Source organism: Amblyomma americanum, chromosome 6, assembly GCF_052857255.1.
Source record: "Amblyomma americanum isolate KBUSLIRL-KWMA chromosome 6, ASM5285725v1, whole genome shotgun sequence".
NCBI classification, from domain to species: Eukaryota; Metazoa; Arthropoda; class Arachnida; order Ixodida; family Ixodidae; genus Amblyomma; species Amblyomma americanum.
The window spans coordinates 9,945,048-9,961,942 of NC_135502.1; the positions used below are offsets into that span (position 1 = coordinate 9,945,048).

General features: G+C 48.7%; 1 protein-coding gene across 1 annotated transcript in view; it reads right to left on the reverse strand.

Annotated features, from left to right (window-relative positions):
• The window catches only part of LOC144094465 (disintegrin and metalloproteinase domain-containing protein 10-like), a 29,379-nt gene extending 12,539 nt beyond the window's left edge, over positions 1–16,840 (reverse strand). The window contains exons 1-7 of the mRNA XM_077628396.1: positions 16,674–16,840; positions 15,589–15,730; positions 14,538–14,656; positions 12,118–12,413; positions 10,690–10,821; positions 6,814–6,987; positions 1,219–1,411 (exon numbers count right to left, since the gene is read on the reverse strand). Of these exons, the coding sequence (XP_077484522.1) occupies positions 1,219–1,411; positions 6,814–6,987; positions 10,690–10,821; positions 12,118–12,413; positions 14,538–14,656; positions 15,589–15,730; positions 16,674–16,782 (1,165 nt within the window). The 5' untranslated portion in view covers positions 16,783–16,840. The remainder of the gene's footprint in view (positions 1–1,218; positions 1,412–6,813; positions 6,988–10,689; positions 10,822–12,117; positions 12,414–14,537; positions 14,657–15,588; positions 15,731–16,673) is intronic.
• Between the last annotated feature and the right edge of the window lie 55 nt (positions 16,841–16,895).

The window sequence follows — 16,895 nt, forward strand, 5'->3', positions numbered from 1 at the left end:
GGGCTGCATGGTTTGATTGAAACGTAATATAAATTCACAAAACGCTGGTGATACGTCTTCACTCGAAACATATGCCTTTGCCATAGCCTGCATCCGTGTATTATCTTGTCCCTATATATAATAGGACAACAAAGACAAGTATCGCTATTATTCTGTGCAGCGATCAGTCACGAATAAAGCTGCCTGAATGTTTTCACACGTGAAGTCATTTTGTGACTTGCTTGTATACCCAAGCTCAACAGTCGGGACGGCCTGTTTTGTGGATGGAGACGATCGACCTTACAGATGAGGTTGTGAATTGAGGTCGAAGTTCACAGAGTTGTTGCTACGTAAGGTCAGTTACTGACTGGCCGGAATCAGTGTACTCGTAAATCACGAGAAACGACGATGACGACAGTGTTGTCCCATTCTTTAACTTCGGAGATAACACGGAGACAACAGTGGGCCTCGTGGGTCTGGGCGCTTGCTTTCCAGGCGAGATTAGCAAGAACAGATCTCAGGTAACAGTGCCTTTTCATTGGCTTTCCTCAGTGGTTCACGCTCCCTATTGAAAAATGTGTACAGGTTTGAATAGGGGACAAATGGGATTATGGCACATTTTGTTTAACATTATAGGATGAAGCTTCCAAAGTGATTTAGCCTTTCAGTGACTCTTTAGTGGAGGGCTCCATATAACTACCATTACCCGTGGTTAATTACCGTGCACTTACATCACACAGTGCATGCAAGACGTGGGTTTGAACCCGCCCACTACAGTAGCACTTCGATGGAGGAAAAATGTGAAAATTCCGTGTACTTTGCATTGTTAGTGCCCGTTAAGAACCCCATGTGGTCGAAATTATCCGGAGCCCTCCATTACGGTGTTCCTCATAGACTGAGCCACTTTGGGAGGCCCATCCTATAAAGACAAACCAAATGTGCCATAATCCTATTTGCTGACCCGTTCAAACCTATATACATTTTTCAGTAGGGCTGTCTGTCTGTCGCCTCTTTCTCTGTAGCCGGCCAACCTATAGAACTCGGACGTTGGCTCACTTTTCGCGAGCTTAGTCCTGGGCACTCAATAAGAACACAAGCGGCGACGTGAAACTGTTTCTCGTGCGCTAGAAGGAGAAAGCTCAACTTGAGTGGGGTGAGCAGTATTCGGAGCCCGAACGCAAGAAACATTTGTCGCTTATGCAATGGAAGCCATTGTGGAGGAGTTTGCGTGAAGATTACCATTGGGGTACGCCAGGTATGCAAGACCCAGGGTACCCTCGCCCAAGTCTCGGTTGGTCCAGGCGTACGAGAGGCAGAAGTCGTTGCGATTCTCCGCCGCGAACATGTGCAGCATCAGGTTGGCGTCGAGATCCTGGCGACAGAAGGGGTTGCTGACCGCATCACGACCTTCGCATACATGTGTGTCGTTGATCTGCATCGGCAAGGCACCCTCCTTTCAGAACACCTCGCATGGTAGTCAACCCTGGGAAATTCGCTTGTTCCTGGGGTTTTGTCGGATAATAATTTTCTGCAGGATAATCCACCATTCTTGATTTGTTTAAAGCCATAATTATGAAAATTTCTTTTGCGGAGAGAAGCTAAGTGTCGTTATCTGTAATTACATATGCGAACACAATCGCTCAGAGCGTGTGTAGCACGTAACGAGAGCCAAACGCTGAAAATCAACAGGTGTATGTTGTGCAGTAGAACTCGCACAGCATCATTCTTGGTGGCGAATATCAGATGGGCGCATTGTTTCTTTCGCATTTATCTAATCAGTTGGTACAAATTAATTCTCTAAGCACTGAAGATAAACGTAATCTTTCAATTAGAATTTCATTTACGAAGCAGCGCCGGATGTTTGTTGTACACAGTCGAAGAAAGTAGCCATGTCATATCTTTTAATGATTTATTTAATGAAGATACCACATCAGAGAAAAGCTCACATCCGCACACTGTACAACGTTCGGAATTACTACACATTGACCGGACGCATCCGTAAGCATGGCGTTCGATAAAAGCAAAGTAGAAGAACCTTGTCCTTTGTGATGGGCTGGTTGACATTTTACACTTCAGCCACTGCGCGCAAAGAGGACATCACCTGGGGAAGCCACCAGCAGCGTTGACCTTCAACGCAGTATTTGTGGACAGAGTGAAAGGCAACTTTATTTTTAGTACGCTAGCACTAAATGTGCCACTGGCGAAAAAGCCGTTATGTCCGGGTGAAGCCTCGGAGTAACGCAGGTAATCTCGGAGGAGCTTTCCGCCAGCTGCAGCCAATGGGAGAAGTGCGTCGCGCCAGCTGCAGCAGAGCGGAGCGAGGATGAAGAGTGAGAAACGCGGTTGCGTGCACATGCAGGTGCCAGGAATAAGAGGTGAAGGATAAAGACGCCGGAGGAACGTGCAGTGCAGCAAACGGTAAGTCATGGATGAAGTAGGTCCTTCGACAGATGCCGAATCCCAACGACGTGCACGGCGAGCTGAACAGCGACGCAAAAGAACAAGGCGCCAAGCGAGGCGGCAAGCTGAAGGAGAGCGGCGAATACAGTATAACTTTGCTAAATGGGATGCTGAAAGAGATGAATAGTGAGAAACACGGTTGTGTGCGCACCCAGACGCCATAAAGAAGAGGCGAATGATCAAGTCTCCGGGGGAATGCGCAGTAGAGACTCGAGTACAAGTGGCTTCAGACACTGCTGAACAGAAGGAACGCCGACTCGAATGGCAACGAGAAGCCCAGGCGGCTTATCGCAAGAGAAAGCCGAGGAAAGGCTGCAAGCTTCAGTGCAACTCGAATTTTCAAGTTAAAGCAGCTACACAAAGATAAATAAAGCCAAAAAAGGACAATTGGGCTGGCGCACCGCACCTAAGTTGCATTTAGCTTAACCAGGTAACTCGGGGGCCAATTGTTTAGTGCCAAGAAAGTTTTTTTTAAATATGCACTTTAAGCCAACTTTCGTTGTTTAAATGTGTGTAATTTATTGCGTCTCATTCATAGCTTAAAAGAAGTGGGACAAAAGCTTTATTTGCAATGTCTAACTGACAAAAAGGGGCTATGAAAAAAATTGTTGGCGCGCTTCATCTGGGCCTATTTTCTCCCATGAAAGGGCGAGAAACAAGTTATTCGCATTGCTATTTAGCGGGCAATGTAAAAAAAAATTGCGTCAACGTCACGTTGTTTAGCGGAACTCAGAAGCACCACCTGGAAGTCGCTGATGGCTCAGGGGAGCGGTCCCGCTCCTGAAACCGAATTTGGTTTGCCACGTTCAGTAAAAAAAAGAAGCTGTTCCCAAAACTTTTTTTAAAAAAAGCACAGTTATTTGCAAGCTCTGGAAGCTATGCAAGCGAGAGATAAGTGTGCGTAAGGTGAAACAGATCAAATATTAGTACATGATGTTTTGATTTTTTCGCATAAATTCAAAACATCACAATTATAAAACACCAATTGGCTATACCCCGACAGGGGCCTTTAAGGGACAATAAATGATGATGATGATGATTGCTGATTATATTTTCATGCAATAGTGCCGTCTTTTTCCATCTAGAATTTATGAGGGCGCAACTGCTTGCTTTCAGTTCTTTTTCCGTTTTTGTCCTTTCATGGGCACTTCTCACTGCATTCATTTTCCGTCACGAGTAAATTATTATTAACTTGCTGTCACTTACAGGTGGCATAATCTGCGGTTACATGCATTGCTGCAAATTTTATAAGCAACGGGCGGAATGTGAGAATAACCTAACGCCATCAGGACTTATCAGATAGCAGTTATCTGCGGCAGCAACTACGTGATGAAACACCAACAGGTTTCACTGGTTTTCAGAGTAGCGCAGTCCACGCCTTCACAAGTTTTGAAGAGATATAGGCTCTGAAGAGGTTTGGTTTCTCGATCTTCGCAGGAGACACGCCGGAATGGTCAACCAAGTGGTTGAGAAAGACATTGTTCGCGCCATCCTTAAAAAAAAAAAACTCTAGAATGACTGTTATCGACATTTCAGAATATTTGACCCTACTATCAGGCTCTACAGTAACCTCATGGACTGTGAGACGTCATGCGCAACGTGCTCAACTAAACGACAGGAGCCCAGCTCGAACCCCACACATTTGTGAAAAGAATTAGGTTTCCTGGACGATGTAGGTAAAGCAACGCGCGATGTGCATAGGACACGAATGAAAAGGAATGATTTAATTAGATGAAGCAAAGTTCCTGTCGCGCGGGAATGATGGGATTCTGTTGTATACATCGCCTCAAACGCAATTTATATGGACCTCGTAGTCAACTTCCCACGTTAAATCACAGAGCTGGGAACGTAATGGCACGGGGCTGATTCTCCGCTCATAGAGTTTGTCTCCTTCAGTGTATTCAACGTACCATGAGCGAAAAGGTTGATCAGGGAATTCTTGAAAAGGCTATGCTTCCATGGGCAATCAAGAATCTGGGATTTCAATATGTGTTTCAAAAGAATTACTACCTGACGCACTTTTCTACGCTTGTGAAATGTTAGATGAAGAAGAAGACGGTGGAACTTATGGAGTGGTCAAACCATAGTAGCGAGATTATTTCAATTGAATATATTCGGATGAGTGTCGTAAGTCGTCTGAGCGACAAAAAACCCAGCAGCGCCGAGCATAAAGTCCAGAAACTGCTGCAAGAGTGGGGACTATGGGCTGGGCGTTCAATGACAGCCTCCTGGACTCCATGCTTCGGCGCGATCAAGCAGTGATCGCCGGAAAAGGCTTGCGTGTGAAGTATTGATGCATTAGGTTACTGTGAAAAGGCATTCTTGAAATTGTTGCCTAATTTTGTAATAAAAACATATAATCGCCGATAACTTCACGCAGATCAGAAAGCAGTTGTTCAATAAATTTGCTGTGAGAACAAACTGTCGCTTATTATGATGACAAACATTGGTTGCAGTAATGTTCCGTTGATGTTCGGTAGACTTCTCTGTTTGTCCGATCGCGGACGAGATCGGCTTCCAATAGGAGTTTCACAAGACGGTGCAGGTGTTGTTAAAGAAGAGATATATTTCTTGTTACATTTAGAAGTAACACAAAAATACAAGAGGTTCGGTTCGCCGCAGCGTCCCGGTTGTGGCCGCACACGGCACACTTATATATGGCTCGCAAGCCGTTATGAATGGGCCAGCCGCGCACGACTGCCCGGAAATACGCGGAGAGTTCGTGCGACCGCGGGCGCTCTGAACTTGCGACCGCGCACAGTCGCTGCTCCGTTCGAACTCAAACATACTCGCCGCCGAACCTGTATTCCTCCCGTGTGCAGCCCGCCCCCGCTTTGTTTATCTCAGCAGTTGCGTGGCATTGCTTTACACGGCCGCGACTCTCGCCTGGCTCCAGGGGCGCGTCGGCTCCCCACGGTGCGTGTTTACGTCTGCTGAGGCAGCACCGGAGGATGGGAAACCCGAAGATGACCGGGTCCCAGGACTACTGGAGCCAGACACGGGTTTTGTAAGCGGCTGCGAGCGCTGCAGGCCATGGTTCGGCCGGCGTCAGAATATTCCTAGTGGCACATTGCCGACCTCACTACAGTTGCTATAGTGTAAAAAGTCTCATATTGTCATCTCACAAACCTTGTGCGCAAATTTTATTGCGCAGAAAAAAATTGAAATATCAATCTTTTTGTTCACTGCTGTATATGTAACTGTAAAGAATATATTTTAAAGAGCTTTGTATATGTCTTGACAGGGCTGGACATTCAAAGGTCGCTCTACTGAAGTCTCTGTACTTTCCGTGATTCCAATGATGGATGAACTGCCAGATTAGGAACTCGCTCACACCGTAGCGCCATGTTTCCTGTCCTGTCCTTAGTAAAACGCTCTATGGTTTGTGAGCGGCCAAGTACGTCAGCTGGCCGAAACCGAAATACACAAGTCCACCGCATAGGTTAACCTAGCACCTCTCGTAATTAAGGAAAACTCGACGAATTCTCACGTTCGGTATCCATCGACGAGCCAGTCATGTTGGGAAACCCAGCAGACTTCTTTTCGTTTTGAGTCGATCTTGCCGCAAACAGGATTGTTTCTATACGATATATCGATATGTCAGAAACGCTCGCAGCATTCGTTGCGCTGCAAATATCGGGTTTAAGCGCATGCATGAAAGCCTTATGACGTCTCTAGGTGCTTTAGTCCCCCTATCACGCAAATCCCTGTGGCGTCGAGATGTCAGTTGAATTTTTTTCTGACGAAACAGTCAGAAAAAAAAACGACCAGCCTTTACTTTTACATAAAGTGCTATACTAGACTTTAGCTGCATAGTGATTTGTTCTCCGCACCTATGCATCTTTATCCTTGTATCGACCACAACCCTGTCAGTACGATTTTTCGGCGGCTGTAGTGCCGACCTGAGCGCTTTCCACATCGTGCATGTCCGGAGCGACATGCTTAATTAGTAGATGGCATACAGACAGCACACGGTACAACACAACTACCACAAGCGTCTCGCTATCGTGCCTCGTCTGGTACTATGTGCTGTCTATACTGCGTCTTGTTATAATTAAGGTTGCAGCGCCAATTAATCCGGCAGCATAAATAACAGGAGCCAGCCCCCCTTCCCCCCCCCCCTCCCCCCACGACTCCCCCTCTGCTAAACATCCAGTTTAACATCAGTTTAGAAACGCGACCTTTAGTGTTTGGCAAATTAATATCTCTTCTTTCCACGCTTGCGTTCAGACAAATTGAGGAAGTAGTTTAAATGCGTCCCCAGTGGTAGCTTATGAACGGCCCACTTCGATGAGCGCCCACTGAAAGTGTACTACTGTTCTAATTTCTTTGCCACATGTAGCTTACTGCCAAAGGGCGCAAAAATGGGCTCGCCTTGAGGTCCTGGATCGCGAATCGCATGCCGACGATGCCGTTGAAGTCGGTGCCGGTGTAGATGACATTGGTGGACGTGATGTGCGTGCCGACCAGTGAGGTGATGCGCTCCCGAGCAGTGTGGTCGTCCGTCCCTTGGGCGAAGAAGCCGTACAGCGTGTGGTCCACCACCACCTGCGTCGGGCGAGCCTCCAGTTACGCTCACCAGACGGTTTCATTATGTATTAAAAAAAATGAAACCCTATTTCGGAGCTGGATAGGGCCGTGTAAACAAACAATTGAAGGAGAAAATAACGCCGTAAATTAAGGATATCGGTACCGCAAATACAAAATGCACATACGCCTTCCACTCACTCCCTTTAGTCGATAATCACAATATCGTAAGAAAATGTGCCTGTGCTTTTGAATTCATGTCCCAGAGGTGCTGCATTTCTACGTGCTTTCATAATTCTCATATGGTGCCGACTGGTAACATATTTTGTGAATTTTTTATCTCCTGCTGCCATAGCCTCATGCGAAGTTGAACTAAGTTTTTGAGACTAGGAACAAGTGAAAAAAGGTAGTAGGGTTTTAACGTAGCTAAAGCGACCGAGTAGACGCGCGATAGCATGTGTTCAGCCTGGTTGGCTCATGGCTTTCTTTGCTGGACAGTCGGCACTGTCTGGCGACCATATTAGACTCAGGCTAAGCTCTGATCGAGGTTGGGCTGATGTGTTCGCGTCACCGATGGAAGTTGATGAAGACGGCGATGGGCAGTGCACAGCGCGAGTGTGTGTTGGAGTTAAGGCACGCGTGATCGGCTGCGGCGATGGCATAGTGCCTCGTGCAGTGGCCAGCAAAGCTGATCTGCTCGTGCCGCCGGGGGCTCGAAACCCAGTCGCGGCGATATTTTTCTTCCTGGAGGGACTGTTACTATGCTCGGTTTTGCTAAGGCCATCTTCAAGTTTCACACGAGCTGGGTGAGCCGGTTAGACCTCGTGAAGTAGGCAAACTATGGGGACACCTAAGCTCCGCCGTAAGGGTATGCAGCGATGTCGGCCTGTGCTCTTCTCTAACTACACAGACACTCGGCACACAATCGCAAGACACCAGTTTACGTGAAAGACCACACGGCGCGCATATACACTCAAGCTTGTTCCCGATGCTCTCAAGGCGTGCACGCGTGTCCTGCGTGGCCTACTTAGAACCTGTCTGGCTCACAACCGAAGATCGTGGTTCGAATCCCGCGTAAAATTCTTAGAATTTTGTACCGATAGCTACATTACGGTAGCATTACGAGCCTTCAGCGTGGCGGCGCGCCGCCACCCCGTGGCTGCGCCGCCATGCTGTCACGTGGTTGGTCACGTGGTGCGGAGCAGCTGCCAGCGGCGAGGCTTCGTGGCTGATCACGTGGTTCGTCACCTGGTTGGTCACGTGACCAATTTCCACTCTGCCAGCTGTAGCTATCGCGTCACTCCATGTTTAACCAAAGCTAAACCGCCACCAATTTTTTTCTTTAAGCCAAATGAATTACCCTATAAAGTTACATAATTCAAAACACGCGGCGACCTCTAATTCGTATTAAATGTCATGTTTAATTAGTTTAATTCTACGCGTAGCGTCACGTTTCACATAAGCGTTGTGGGTTGTTAGCAAATCTCGCGTGAGGTCATGCGGATGTGACGTCATGACCCTATCGACCGATCAGGATTTTTGCCTGACAACGCCACCGACGCCGGTTTTTTGCGCGGCACGAGCTCCTCAACGCTATCGCGTGAAATTGAAAATTGTGGTGTTTAACGCCCTGAATCGACACATGGACTCCAAGGAACGCCCAAGCGGAGGGCGCATAACTAATTTACACAATGTGGGGTTCTTGCACGTCCATTGATATTGTACGGCGTGCGGCCGTTTTTGTATTTTGCCGCCACCAAAAAACTTGGGCCAGAGGTTCATCTTAAGAGTACAACGCGATAACGTTAAAGGGTCCTTGCGGTCGTTTGGATAACTCTGGAGCACCCTTTCGCAGACATAGACACGCTTGTTGCGATTAAATAGCGCCTTATCAGGCATCATCGTCCATATTAATCGGCATGCCTAAATAGCATCAGATAACGGCGGCTAGCGGCTGTCTGTGTGCTTTGTGATGACAGCGTGCTGCGTGGATCGACCTCTCTTGCCTCATGGCGCGGTTCAGATGCTGACTGAATGGGACATTAACGCACGCTTATTGACTTGCTCTAACGCTCTGTGCACCTTATGAGAAAACGAGGAAGAATGGCGCCGAAGCGCAAACTGTTTCTTAATGAATAGTAGTATTATGAGTTTATGATAGTATAGCATTATTATTTATTATTAACAACCACGCACGCACACACGCACGCGCGCACACAGCGCTGCTGACACAGGCCTCTGATCCGGCGTGTCTAATCGTGAATACTTCAGCAATCTTTCTTTCAGTTTCTTCGAGATCATTCGGGGTCGTTCTCTGTCCTCGTTTTTAAGAAAGGTGTACAGCAGGTTGACATAAGTTCTGTGCAAGCAGTTAGGCTTACTTATCGCTCTTTTATTTTTCCGCGTGCCGATGGAATTGCATAACCAGGCCTGAAGTGTGGCCTGATTTCGGTGACCAGAACCGACAACGCACTCTCTCACCAGAGCAGGGTTTGGCCACCCTGGTGTAGTACTTGGCCACAACCTTCTATGATCAAACCAATTAAGGATAGGGTTAATTGGAGAGACATGGGAGAGGCCTTTGCCCTGCAGTGGGTGTAGTAAGGCTGATGATGATGATGATGATGATGATGATCGCTCTTCTAGCACCCAGCCCTCACGCAACTAACAAAATAAACTCATAACTCTTTCACGCATTTGAAACGCAAATACAGTGGGCGCCATTGAACTCAAGGTTTATAAATCAGTCATGAACCCGGTGGTAACCGACAGAAACACTCCTGCACCGCCTCGGTAAATCAGAACTTGCTAAGCTGTCCTAAATCCTCGTGTTTTCATCTAATCCGCAATAAAAGTCGTGTTCACGCCTGGCTGCGTCGAGATGGTCACTAAGCGGTGTCTGATATCGGCGGTGAGCGGCTGTATACACTCAATCCTCTGAAAGCTTCCTTGTGTGCCATTAGGTGAAGCAAGACTGCTCGCGACAACAATTACGTGCAATAGCAGAAGGTCCGCGCCGGTGTTATAGGGCGATTGTTTCCCTGCGATTAGGCTCCATTCTTATCGCCCGCCGCGACAAATGGCAGATCACGGCGATGGCGCGGTGGTGCGTCGCTTGAGCCAACGACGAAGGGCAACAAGCATAAAAAACGAATAGATGGATAGTAAATAAGTAATAAACGTTTTCATTACCGACATGACGCAAGTCTCCTATCACGCCAGGTGCAACGAGGATAGAGAGTTGGAGCGTGTAACAACCCGACGAAGAATTCGCCGTTGGCGAATAACAGAGAAGAAGAGAGAGATGAGAGGGTAGAATAGAAAGGTTGTGTATAAAATATCTACTGCATCGTTTCAGTGAGAAGAATGTTGCATTGATGCAGCCAACACAATTATGATATATTTGCTGGCACGCTACACGAAATCGTTATTTTGCCCCGGGCATGATGTACAGCTCCCTTAAAAAAATACGCAGCCCAAGAGGTTTGCTTCTAATCTGTGTAGCGGGGCTCCAAAGCACATCTAGCAGTCCAAAATTTGGCAGGATTGAGGACGCGAAGCCATTCCTCTTTCGAGAGATCACGGTCGCTGAGGATGCATAACGAGGCACGTTGCAGGCCTCACAAGCTAACCCCTTGGGCCGTATGCTTTTGACGAGGGGTGTATCTTACACGGCGCGCAGCACCAGCCAAGCGCAGAAGCGAGGCGGTAGGCGCGGCTCACCTGCAGGTGGCAGAGGCGCTGAGTGGCGTCCTGGCGTGGGCGGCCCCGCCGGCCCTGGCCTCGGCGGGCATGCGGCTTCCGCGTACCCGTTCCGGGCGTGTCGGCGATGTCGGGCGAGCGCCGCTTCCTCCGCTGTTTCAGACAGAGCCAGAGGTGAGCGTGCAATGGGCGCATAAACCTTGTGGCAGAGGAAAACACTTTAACGCCCTAAGTTACGGAAAAGCCGACACTTTCGAAACCAGAGGAGCCGGTTGCTAGCATAGATCATGAGCGTTGCCTCGCATTGTCACGAACATCCACAGATAACACGCATTACGCTTCATTTCACACCTTGAAAGGCCTTTCAACACCGACCAGATTTGCCCTTCCAGAGCCAATACTTCACCAACAGTTGCAGAGATTTCACATATCAGTTAATTAAACAATCACAATCAATCAATTAATCAATCAATGTTTGCTTGGAGCAGCCAGGAATGACATCGAGGTCCGTTAATGTTACGATGCCTAAGAGAAAATTGGCAGTGGCTTAGCTCGGCTATGCCAGGATATACGTAGCGAAAGCTAAGGCATAACATGGTTAGTCTTGGTTAATCTTGATTGCAAGTCCAGGTTAGTCTGGTTTCTAGCTATGTTGTTGTCGCATTAAAGACGACACATCTGTGGTTGCGGCGCATGCGAGCTCTCCGTTTCAATCCTCCTCAATGTTATCAGGCATGCGATGCAGCTGGCGAAGCGAGCGGAGGCGAGCGCAACGACGAGGAACGCGGTTTGACATCATACCAAACGGCGGCGGCGGCGAGCCGCGCGGTGTGACGTCATGCCAGATCGCGCGGCGAGCGCGCAAAACACAGTAACCGTCTAAAACATCTCGGTGGACACCCGAACCGCGCCGTAAAGGAAGGGATAAAGGAGGGAAGGAAAGAAGAAAGCGCGGTTCGGGTGTCCACAGAGATATGGGAGGCGCGCGTTGTGACGTCATGTGCCTCCTTGGAGTGCGGCCACGGCGAAATCTCAAGTTCGCGGCCATGGTGTAAAGCTTCCGCTTTAAAAGCTGCTAGACAGGAGTACTAAAAACAATGAAAACAATCGTTTACGATGCTACTGTTCATTGCATATACGACACAGACTACCTGCCGCGGATGAGGATCAGTGGCTGTAGCGCTACAGCGTTCGGCTGCTGCGCCCAAGGTGTTGGGATAGACTTCCAGCCGCGGCAGCTGCGTTTTGATGCAGGGGGAATGCAAAAAACATCTGTATTTTGCGTGATGTTAGGGCATAGACGCACACTGCGGCGTCTCTGATGTCTTACGTGCAAGCTCTCAAAACGCATCCTATCATATGTTCGGCGCATGCCGAACAGTACCTAATTTTATTAAACTCCCTCATTTGGACGGTAAATTTCGCAGCGCTGACAGAACAGACCCGTACCAACATCTCTTTTTGCGGTGTGTGGTGTGCGTGCTGGCTTGAGGTGTGGGCGCCCAGATCTACGTTCTGAGCGTGCAAGTGCGCCTGTAGGCGGTCAAAGCCGCAGCCGCCGTGCTTGCCCAGCTGCGGCGGGAAGCGCACGTCTTCGGCCGCATAGAACACCGAGTGGCCGCTCTCGGACACCGCAGGGTACATCCAGGCCGGCTCCGCGTAGAAAGAGCGCCCATCGCCAGTGCTGATGCGCCCTTGGAAGACGCCGTTGACGAGAGATCCGAACACCCGGCTGCCTGGGTCAGCTGCATCAACGAGTGCGTGAGTTCAACGAATGATACGACGTAGGCATACGAAAAAAAAATCACCGGAAGCCAGCTTCGTATTATCTGGAACTTAAGCACTTAATCTTTGACAACGATACACGTAAATGCTGATTGTGCGATGCGCGTCGACGCCGTCCGACGGTGTGTGCTAGCACCAAAATCAGAGGAGGCGCATACGTGGCAAAGAGGAACTCTCAACCGCGGAGCCCTCGGCGTACAAAGCACTGCGAACTGACAGGTCTTGTCAACTTCCTCGTTTGTCCTCGTTTTTGTCGCGCTGCATTCCCTGATTATGCCACATTCTCTGCCGTTGCGCGTGATAAAAGACGCGTGCACTGAGTGAGCTCCTCTTCGTGTAAAGCCATAAAGTGCAACGTATCAGCTCTTATCTCGCAGGAATTCATGCTGAAACCCGGTTACGCCAAGTTCAAGAAATACCGATGGCAGCCGATAATTACTCCGTTCGATTGGTAAATGCGTTAGATTAACGGACACCCTAAGACAACGGAATATTGGAGCGAGAAACACTAATTTTTGCTTCCACCAGATCTAGCAGCAGCATACGCATCGCGTATTGGGGTTTACGAGTGCATTCAATGCATCCCTGACCGCCTCATTCATGGGCGTCAGAGATTATCCCTTGGAGGGCGATGATCTCCAATGCGTACTGTTATATCTAGAAGTAATCTTGGCCGTGTCCGCGTATGTGTTTTTCGTTTTATGGTATATTCAGATACAGTCGAATCTCGTTTTAAAGAAACGGTTTATAAGGAAGGCATGACAATTCCCCTAGAAAGGTCGGTCAAAACGGGCTATAACGAAGTAATGGCCGGTCCCCTTCAACTTCGTTTATAACAAGGTTCAACTGTATATTCAAATTGGTATATTTCAACAATGCAGCTTTTGCTTCGCTTTCTTTTCGCACAGTAGCGGCGCAAGGTCACCAGCAAACAATTTGGTTGTGTGTGTGTGACAACCACGCCTCCTGAGCACGTGCTGTGAAGTGTCAAATATGGTCAAATTGCCACGTTTACGTGAGTTAACCAACACAATCCCGCGCGTGATCGCGCTGCGGGAGTGCTCTTTCATTCTCCTCACCCTTTTCCACCTTCGCAGCGGCGGTCCGCGGGGTGGCCCGCCGCAGCTCACTTGACACAGAAAATAAACAGCCATGCCGCGCGGATGTCTTGTCTCGGGCCTTTCATTGCACGCGCCCTATGAAACCAGCACACTTTCTTGAGAATGTTTAGGTGGCAAGTATAGCTGGTGGATGCGAGTGTACGTTGGAAAGGACGCAGCGCTGTGCCTGCCTGTCTGAATATTTTTCTCTGTCTGTGGTCGGTTGTGGTAAGCACCAAAATGCTTTTCCGAGGAACTTGACCAAATTAAGACTGAATATTTCATCTTTTTTCTTCTGATTACAAAAAAAGAGCGTTATACTTCTTGGCGGCAAGGTATTTTAATTCGTTGTTTTATGGGAAAGAGGAACAAATAATAAAATGTGGATTGAACAGCACTAAGAGGGCGGAAAAATGTAGCGGCCGTATCCGCTGCACAGTCGTGCTGAAAGGAAGATTAAGAAATGTCGTTACTCAGGCACGTAAAAAATTGAAAATTGGTTTTGGGGGAAAGCAAATGCGCAGTATCTGTCACACATATTGGCGGATGACACCTGAAACGTGCCCTATAAGGGAAGGGATAAAGAAGGGACTAAGAGAATAACGGAAGAAAGAGGTGCCGTAGTGGAGGGCTCCGGAATAATTTCGACCACCTGGGAATCTTTAACGTGCACTGACATCGCACAGCACGCGGGCGCCTTAGCGTTTCGCCTCCATCGGAACGCGGCCGCCGCGGTCGGGTTCGAACCCGGGTACTCCAGATCAGTAGCCGAGCGCCCGAACCACTGAGCTACCGCGGTGGGTCAGGCACGTAGCCAGAAATGTTTTTCGGGAGGGGCCAAAGGTAACTTTGTGTATGGATGGGGGTTAGGAGTGGAGGCTGCTGGGTGATACGCCTGCAAAAGAACTAGTGCCTGTCGAGAGAATCGTGGGAAGGGGACCCCCTCTTGGATACGTGCCTGTCATCGCTGTCGGAACGACTCACCTTCGACGTGACCGGAGTACATGTGCGAAAGATCGACATCGACGGCGCCAGCCGATGTGGTCACTACGAAGTCATCGGAGAAGGCCGATAGGTCTGGGTGCAGCACGAGGTTGAAGTCCCTGAAAGTAAGGGGCAGAGACCGGCACAACATCGGCATTGGGCCTCTTTGTAGCCGGCTTTGAAGTTCATATATACCGCTAGTAGTACTTAAAAGAAGCGAGCAGTTATTGAAACCAACAAAGGCACGAGAGAATGTTATTGTTGGTGGCGTTGGTCAGAATGAGAAACTAGCAGTGCAATTATTTAACGTGCAAAATTTTTGCAGAGTAGTGGTTCTGGAAAACGCAAGCACATGCTGTCGTTGGGATTCGAACCCACGACCGCCGCATGTCGCGTACGGTATTTTACCGATTGAGCTATGGAGGCGGGTGTCCAAGCTTCTACTTGCGGGTATACTTAAGTTGCATGCAGCCTAACGCAGGCAGCAGCAGCTTTGGTCCAAGCTTTTTTATCACATTGCTGCTTGACACCTTTATAGTCCTGCAGTTCGTCTCAATCGGCCGATCACGACGTATTCTTTCATTTGGCATATAAGAGCTCTTCCCGAGAAAATGTTTTGAGCGGTTGATGAAGCTCCGCGCCGTTGTTTTTTCAATTATGTGCCCTAAAATTTCTCAGGTCAGTTTACCTTTGTGATTGATAGTTGCTCTAAAATGCATCATATCTCGACGGCCGATTTCAATAACGTCGCTTTTTAACCCTTCATATGCCCAGTATAGGTCTGGAATTGAATGGGGATCCCCAAGGAATCACACTTGCATTTTCATACTAGGGTGGCCTTTAGTAGTGTAGCTATCATTATAAGGCCGAGCCGGATAATTAGACCGAATTTAAGTAGAACCCAAACGAGCAGTTGAATACTGAAAGCATATTACGAGGATTCCTAGATCACGGCCCAGAGAAATTATGCTATTACTACGACTGGCGAATTGTCCAAAGCCAGCTTTCGGGCTCTGCGAATTTCGTGTGAGCGCCCGGCTTTGACTCTTACCGCCCGAGGGCCTTGAAACGAACACGGGCAGCGTCGTGCCACTGGCCTGAGGTGCGCTTGGCTCTTCGGGCGCTCTCGTTGCTCGGCTGCTGGGCTGGGTAAGACAGCAGCTCGTAGTTGCCAATGAACGGACTCAGCTCATCTGCGTTGCGGTGAAGTGAACCCTCCTCGTTACTACAGCGCTGGTGTCCCGATCACCGCTGCTGGACTGAGTTCAACTGTCGAACCCCGCTGCGCACCTGCCAAGCCAGCTGCCCAGTGATTCCACCTTTAGCACAGCGGGGCAACATGCGCGAAGTCAGCATCGCGTAACTTAAATGCAACACTGAGTGGATGCATAGCTTTTATTAACGGTGCCAAAAGCCAACTTCTCGGCTCGCGTCCATCCACCTCGATGCGGCGATGACACCTGTACCACACGTCATGGGCACTGACTGTGCGAGCTAACTATCATAATGTTTAGAAGGACAAATTAGAAAGGATGCTATTGTTAATTATAGGCATGAGCTGGTGTTGACAATTATTGTTTAGAAGAAAGAAAAACGAAGCAAGAAAGAACCCAAGAATACTAGCGAGTTACTAAAAAACTGAATTTACTCGAAACTGTCGTTCCTCACTCTTGCATAAGATACATTTATAACGAGTCAAAAGCACACACTCGCAACCAGCAGGACCCGTATTTGCAAAATTTCTCCAAGGAACCCTTGTGGATATAGGCTTACGCTAATGCGGTCGTTGATCGGCCAGGTACCCTTCCCATCGGCCTCTGTAGTTAGGTTACTGCTATCACGAATAGGTTGGCGATCACGAGCTGGTCAGTCACGCAACCCTCTCACGTTAAAAATTTCGTGAGCATTGCTAGAGCTCTCCGATCAAAAGCGAAAGTATGGTTCATATTTGAGAAAAGACAATAGAGCCTCACGATCTTCCAATTGTTGAGCAGCAATCGGTGGCGGTTTTTAGCTATCTCAAAAGCCAGCCCGTATACAGTATATCGAGCCAAAAGTGCACAGTCGCGAACAGCCGTTGCTCGGAGTGCCGGCAAGACCGTGCTCGTGTCCCACGTCGCACCTTCCGGTACTTACCCGCGTCCCCTCCCCTGCTGAAGAACAGAACGAGAACGATGCCGGCTGGGAGGACGCTTTTCTTCTTGAACGCTTTGCTCGCCGCTCTTCTTTCCCCTTGGTCAGCCATGTTCTCCCGCTTCTTCTCCTTTGCCTTATTTCGGGCGCGTTCTCGCGTGATGCAGCGGGCTTTCTTCACTACTGTTCCATGCAGCACGGTTCATGCGGTGCGAGAACATTTTG